The 8400-nt window shown below is 58.3% G+C and overlaps 1 protein-coding gene across 1 annotated transcript; it reads right to left on the minus strand.

The window, feature by feature from the left end:
• LOC133362725 (uncharacterized) lies at positions 1-7609 on the minus strand. The gene is made up of 4 exons (XM_061581652.1): positions 7504-7609; positions 2488-2775; positions 1435-1529; positions 1-43 (listed from the first exon to the last, which is right to left on the minus strand). Exons 2-4 carry the CDS (start codon positions 2767-2769, stop codon positions 1-3), a joined length of 420 nt encoding a protein of 139 aa, XP_061437636.1. The 5' UTR covers positions 2770-2775; positions 7504-7609.
• Between the last annotated feature and the right edge of the window lie 791 nt (positions 7610-8400).

The raw sequence follows: 8400 nt of genomic DNA on the forward strand, positions 1-8400 counted from the left end.
CTATCGCTCAACCATGTTGCGTATGCTGATGATTTGGTAATAGCTGCTCATTCAGAAGAGGAGTTGGAGACGCTGCTGCTGAGACTGGAGCGTGCCACTAAGAGGTGGGGCCTTACCATCAGCCCCACCAAAACTAAGCACCTGCCTGGGTATTTTGTACCATTGGACACTCCACCCCCACAACTCCCAATTGGTGATTGAGGAGTTGTGGAGAGAGTGGAGAGTTTCCCATACCTGGGCAGTGTGCTCATGACTGGCTGAGGTCTCACTCCGAATCAGTCGAGCGGCATTACCTTTTCATCGGTTACATAATACTGTGTGGAAGCTACCTGGTTTGTCACTCCGCACGAATCTTCAGGTCTTCTCGGCCACGGTCATTCCCTCCCTTCTCTACGCATGCGAAAAGTGGACCCCCCTAATGGAACATATTCGCCGGTTAGAAACATTTAGGCTGGCCTGTCTACGATCCATCCTGGGTTTAACCTGCAGGCTGGATTGTGTGAGGAGCTCACAAATCCCAGAAAGATCTGGGCAAAGTCCCATTGGTGAGCTCCTCCGGCAGGCAAGGCTGCGTTGGCTGGGCCATGTAGCCTGCATGCCCAGCCACCGCATGTCTGAACAGCTTTTGTTCAGCCGGATAGAGAGGGCTAAATGGGTGCGCCACTCACCCACCCACTCACCCACTCACCCACTCACCCACTCAATCACTCAACTACTTACCAAATCACTCGCTCACCCACCCACTCACCCACCCACTCACTCACCCACCCACCCACCCACTCACCCACTCAATCACTCACGCACCAACTCACTCAACCACCCACTCAGTCAACTACTCACCCACCCACTAAACCACCCACTCACTCAACTACTTACCAAATCACTCGCTCACCCACCCACTCACCCACCCACTCACCCACCCACCCACTCACTCACCCACCCACCTACTCACCCACCCACTCACTCACTCACGCACCCACTCAGTCAACTACTTACCCACCCACTAACCCACCCACTCACTCAACTACTTACCAAATCACTCGCTCACCCACCCACTCACTCACCCACTCACTCACTCACCCACCCACCCACTCACCCACTCACCCACCCACTCACTCACTCACTCACCCCACCCACCCACCCACCTACTCACCCACCCACTCACCCACCCACTCACTCACTCACCCACCCACCAACTCACTCACCCACCAACCCACTCACTCACTCACCCACTCATTCACCCACTCTCTCACCCACCAACTAACTCACCACCCACTCACTCACCCACCCACCCACTCACTCACCATCCCACTCACTCACCCACTCACCCACCACCCACCCACCCACTCACCCACCCACCCACTCACCCACGGCGCTGTGTGGTGGAGGGACGGAGACACACGACAGTGGAGACCACTCCCCTGTCTTCCACGCGGGTAGCGAGCCGCGACTCTCACGCGGACGCAGTACTCAGCAGCGCCTGCAGGCTGAGGCAGCGCGTGGCGGTAGCGACATCCCACAAAGCGCTCCTGGCAGGAGCAAGCAGATGGTCTCAGTGTGCCGGGTTACGTGGATGACACGTTGGTGGTCTGGCCACACGGCAAAGATAGACTGAGCGCGTTTCTAAATCATCTCAACTCGCAAAACCCATCCATCCAGTTCAGCATGGAAGTGGAAGCTGACAGAACTCAACCATTTCTGGACATTCAGTAGCAGCAGCAGCAATAGCATCGTCATCAGTAGTAGTAGCATCACCACCCACCCACTCACCCACTCACTCTCCCACCCACCCGCCCACCCACTCACCCACCCACCCACTCACCAACCCACCCACTCACCCACTCACCCACCCACTCACCCACCCACCCACCCACTCACTCATCCACCCACTCACCCACCCACTCACCCACCCACTCACCCACCCACTCACCCCACCCACTCACCAACCCACCCACTCATCCACCCACCCACTCACCCACCCACCCACCCACACCCCACCCACCCACTCACCCACCCACTCATCCACCCACCCACACACCCACTCACCCCCTCACCCACTCACCCACCCACTCACCCACCCACCCACTCACCCACCCACTCACCCACCCACTCACCACACACACACCCACCCACCCACCCACTCACCCACCCACACACCCACTCACCCACTCACCCACCCCACACCCCACTCACCCACCCACTCACCCACCCTCCCACCCACTCACCCACCAACTCAACCACCCACTCACCACACACCACCCACCCACACACCCACTCACCCACTCACCCACCCACCCACCCACTCACCCACCCACTCACCACCCACTCACCCACCCACTCACCCACCCACTCACCTACCCACCCACCCACTCACCCACCTACTCACCCACCCACTCACCCACCCATTCACCTACCCACCCACCCACTCACCCACCCACCCACTCACCCACCCACACACCCACTCACCCACCCACGCCCCACTCTCACCGTGCTAGTCACACCCCTCCTTGTGGAGACCTCGGCTTGTAGATGGTAGTGCACGCCACTCTGCGCCATCCTCCTCCTCCACTCGCTCCTCATGGAGACCCGCACGGACAGCTCCCACCGCTCTCCCTCGTCGCCACCGCCATCGCCGCCATCACCCTCATCGTCGTCATCATCGTCGTCGTAGTCATTCTCGTAGCCATCTTTGTCGTCATGTTCGTAGTCCTCACGCTCACTACCACACTCCTCCTCCTCACCACCCTCCTCACCACCCTCCTCCAGCATCGCGTCCTTGTGGAGCATCAAGGTGACAGTCGGAGCACTCAGCACGGCTGAGACACACACAGAGACACACAGACACACACACGGAGACACACAGAGACACACACAGAGACACACACAGAGACACACACACACAGACACACACACACACAGAGAAACTCACACACAGACACACACACACAGACACACAGAGACACACACACACAGAGACACTCATACACAGAGACAGACACACAGAGACACACACACACAGACAACAAAGACAAAGACAAAGATCCCCGTATAGCCTTAACAGACTGTAGGGGCAAGTGCTGTTAGCGAGCACCTATGAAGGCCGGAACGGTACACGAGGGGGTGGGTGGCCAGCACCACGCCCGACCGCCTTTGTCTCCCCAGTGGCGATGTTTACACACCGCACCAGGTACTCACTTAAGGCTGAGTCGACCTAGGGGAGGCCCAGAACCGGTTCAGATAATCGTCACTGGTGTTAGCCGTGAGCGGGAATCGAACCCGGGTCGCCAGGTTCATAGCGCAGCGCGCTAACCGCTGCACCACCGCTCCCCACACACACACACAGTGCGCTAACCACTGCACCACCGCTCCACACACACACACACAGTGCGCTAACCACTGCACCACCGCTACCCACACTGCGCTAACCACTGCACCACCACTCCCCACACACACACAGTGCGCTAACCACTGCACCACCGCTCCCCCCACACACACACAGTGCGCTAACCACTGCACCACCGCTCCCCCCACACACGCACACAGTGCGCTAACCACTGCACCACCGCTCCCCACACACACACACACAGTGTGCTAACCACTGCACCACCGCTCCCCACACACACACACACAGTGCGCTAACCACTGCACCACCGCTCCCCACACACACACAGTGCGCTAACCACTGCACCACCGCTCCCCACACACACACAGTGCGCTAACCACTGCACCCCCACTCCCCCCACACACACACAGTGCGCTAACCACTGTACCACCACTCACACACACAGTGCGCTAACCACTACACCACCGCTCCCCACACACACACAGTGCGCTAACCACTGCACCACCGCTCCTCACATACACACAGTGCGCTAACCACTGCACCACCGCTCCCCGCTCAACACACACAGTGCGCTAACCACTGCACCACCACTCCCACCCCCACACAGTGCGCTAACCACTGCACCACCGCTCCCCACACACACACAGTGCGCTAACCACTGCACCACCACTCCCCACACACTGTGCTAACCACTGCACCACCGCTCCCCACACTGCGCTAACCACTGCACCACCACTCCCCACACACACACAAAGTGCGCTAACCACTGCACCACCACTCCCCACACAAAGTGCGCTAACCACTGCACCACCACTCCCCACTCACACACACAGTGCGCTAACCACTGCACCACCACTCCCCACTCACACACAAAGTGCGCTAACCACTGCACCACCACTCCCCACTCACACACACAGTGCGCTAACCACTGCACCACCGCTCCCCCCCCACACACAGTGTGCTAACCACTGCCCCACCGCTCCCCACACACACACAAAGTGCGCTAACCACTGCACCACCGCTCCCCACACACACACAGTGCGCTAACCACTGCACCACCGCTCCCCACACACACACAGTGTGCTAACCACTGCCCCCACTGCTCCCCACACACACACAGTGTGCTAACCACTGCCCCACCGCTCCCCACACACACACACACAGTGCGCTAACCACTGCACCACCACTCCCCACACACACACAAAGTGCGCTAACCACTGCACCACCACTCCCCACACAAAGTGCGCTAACCACTGCACCCACCACTCCCCACTCACACACACAGTGCGCTAACCACTGCACCACCACTCCCCACTCACACACACAGTGCGCTAACCACTGCACCACCGCTCCCCCCCACACACACAGTGCGCTAACCACTGCACCACCGCTCCCCACACACACACAGTGCGCTAACCACTGTACCACCACTCCCCCCACACACACCACAGTGCGCTAACCACTGTACCACCACTCACACACACAGTGCGCTAACCACTACACCACCGCTCCCCACATACACACAGTGCGCTAACCACTGCACCACCGCTCCCCGCTCAACACACACAGTGCGCTAACCACTGCACCACCACTCCCACCCCCACACAGTGCGCTAACCACTGCACCACCGCTCCCCACACACACACAGTGCGCTAACCACTGCACCACCACTCCCCACACACTGTGCTAACCACTGCACCACCGCTCCCCACACTGCGCTAACCACCGCACCACCACTCCCCACACACACACAAAGTGCGCTAACCACTGTACCACCACTCCCCCCAACACAACACAGTGCGCTAACCACTGCACCACCGCTCCCCCCCCCACACACAGTGTGCTAACCACTGCCCCACCGCTCCCCACACACACACAAAGTGCGCTAACCACTGCACCACCGCTCCCACACACACACAGTGCGCTAACCACTGCACCACCGCTCCCCACACACACACAGTGTGCTAACCACTGCCCCACCGCTCCCCACACACACACAGTGTGCTAACCACTGCCCCACCGCTCCCCACACACACACACACACAGTGCGCTAACCACTGCACCACCACTCCCCACACACACACAAAGTGCGCTAACCACTGCACCACCACTCCCCACACAAAGTGCGCTAACCACTGCACCACCACTCCCCACTCACACACACAGTGCGCTAACCACTGCACCACCACTCCCCACTCACACACAGTGCGCTAACCACTGCACCACCGCTCCCCACACACACAAAGTGCGCTAACCACTGCACCACCACTCCCCACACAAAGTGCGCTAACCACTGCCACCACCACTCCCCAATCACACACACAGTGCGCTAACCACTGCACCACCGCTCCCCACACACTGTGCTAACCACTGCACCACCGCTCCCCACACTGCGCTAACCACTGCACCACCACTCCCCACACACACAAAGTGCGCTAACCACTGCACCCACCACTCCCACACAAAGTGCGCTAACCACTGCACCACCACTCCCCACTCACACACAGTGCGCTAACCACTGCACCACCGCTCCCCACACACTGCGCTAACCACTGCACCACCACTCCCCACACAGTGCGCTAACCACTGCACCACCGCTCCCCACACAGTGCGCTAACCACTGCACCACCGCTCCCCACACACTGCGCTAACCACTGCACCACCGCCCCCCACACGCACACACAGTGCGCTAACCACTGCACCACCACTCCCCACTCACACACAGTGCGCTAACCACTGCACCACCGCTCCCCACACACTGCGCTAACCACTGCACCACCACTCCCCACACACACACAGTGCGCTAACCACTGTACCACCGCTCCCCCACAGTGCGCTAACCACTGCACCACCACTCCCCACACACTGTGCTAACCACTGCACCACCGCTCCCCACACTGCGCTAACCACTGCACCACCACTCCCCACACCACACACAAGTGCGCTAACCACGTACCAACACTCCCCCCACACACACACAGTGCGCTAACCACGCCACCACCGCTCCCCCCCACACACAGTGTGCTAACCACTGCCCCCACCGCTCCCCACACACACACAAAGTGCGCTAACCACTGCACCACCCGCTCCACACACCACACAGTGCGCTAACCACTGCACCACCGTCTCCCCCAACACACACAGTGTCCTAACCACTGCCCCACCGCTCCCCACACACCACAGTGTGATAACCACTGCCCCACCGCTCCCACACACACACACACACACAGTGCGCTAACCACTGCACCACCACTCCCCACACACACACAAAGTGCGCTAACCACTGCACCACCACTCCCCACACAAAGTGCGCTAACCACTGCACCCCACTCCCCACTCACACAACACAGTGCGCTAACCACTGCACCACCACTCCCCACTCACACCACAGTGCGCTAACCACTGCACCACCGCATCCCCACACACACAAAGTGCGCTAACCACTGCACCACCACTCCCCACACAAAGTGCGCTAACCACTGCACCACCACTCCCCAATCACACACACAGTGCGCTTAACCACTGCACCACCGCTCCCCACACACTGTGCTAACCACTGCACCACCGCTCCCCACACTGCGCTAACCACTGCACCACCACTCCCCACACACACAAAGTGCGCTAACCACTGCATCCACCCACTCCCCACACAAAGTGCGCTAACCACTGCACCACCACTCCCCACTCACACACAGTGCGCTACCACTGCACCACCACTCCCCCACTCACACACAGTGCGCTAACACTGCACCACGCTCCCCACTCACACACAGTGCGCTAACCACTGCACCACCACTCCCACTCACACACAGTGCGCTAACCCTGCCCACCGCTTCCCCCCCACACATGCGCTAACACTGCACCACCACTCCCCCACAACACAGTGCGCTAACCACTGTACCACCGCCTCCCCACACAGTGCGCTAACCACTGCACCACCGCTCCCCACACACTGCGCTAACCACTGCACCACCGCCCCCCACACGCACACACAGTGCGCTAACCACTGCACCACCGCTCCCCCCACACACACACAGTGCGCTAACCACTGCACCACCACTCCCCACTCACACACACACTGCGCTAACCACTGCACCACCGCTCCCCACGTCCACCACAACTTGGTACCCGATGTATCGACCACCTCCGGCTGGGCTCACCGTGTGTGCACGTGACGAGGTGCTGGAGGTGGAGGAGGAGGAGGGAGAGGAAGAGTAGGCCAAGTCTCGAGACGAGTTTCCTCGCCGCCATGACGCCCATCCGGGAGACGCGTTTTGCAGTTTCCCAAGTCACGTGGTGCAGAGAAACTCGATTCCCGATTCGATTAACTCTGCTCGCGTCGATTCTTAATGGGATAACATTAGGAATCGATTACTGAAGATTAATGGATGTATAGAGTCGATTTCTATTGGGATAACATGGGAATCGATTTAACGTTGATTAAGCTAATGGAATCGATTTCCGTTGGGATAACATGGGAATGACTATCGTGGGTGTGTGTCCATGTGTGTGTCTAAAGTCGATGTCTGTGTGTAAGTTATATGTGTGTGTAAGTCGATGTCTGTGTGTACTTGTGTGTGTGTGAGTCCATGTGTGTGTAAGTCGATGTCTGTGTGTGTACGTTATAGTGTGTGTGTAAGTTTGTATGTTGTGTAAGTCGATGTCTGTGTGTACTTGTGTGTGTGAGTCCATGTGTGTGTATCTAAAGTCGATGTCTGTGTTTGTGTAAGTGTATATGTGTGTGTAAGTTGATGTCTGTGTGTACTTGTGTGTGTGTGAGTCCATGTGTGTGTATCTAAAGTCGATGTCTGTGTGTGTAAGTTTGTATGTGTGTATAAGTTGATGTCGTGTGTATTTGTGAGTCCATGTGTGTGTATCTAAAGTCGATGTCTGTGTAAGTTTGTATGTGTGTGTAAGTTGATGTCTGTGTGTGTGTACTTGTGTGTGTGAGTCCATTGTGTGTATCTCAAGTCGATGTCTGTGTGTGTAAGTGTATATGTGTGTGTAAGTCGATGTCTGTGTGTACTTGTGTGTGTGAGTCCATGTGTGTGTATCTC

Source organism: Lethenteron reissneri, unplaced genomic scaffold (genome assembly GCF_015708825.2).
Source record: "Lethenteron reissneri isolate LAM-NWPU_2019-01 unplaced genomic scaffold, ASM1570882v1 scaffold_1591, whole genome shotgun sequence".
Lineage (NCBI taxonomy): Eukaryota > Metazoa > Chordata > Hyperoartia > Petromyzontiformes > Petromyzontidae > Lethenteron > Lethenteron reissneri.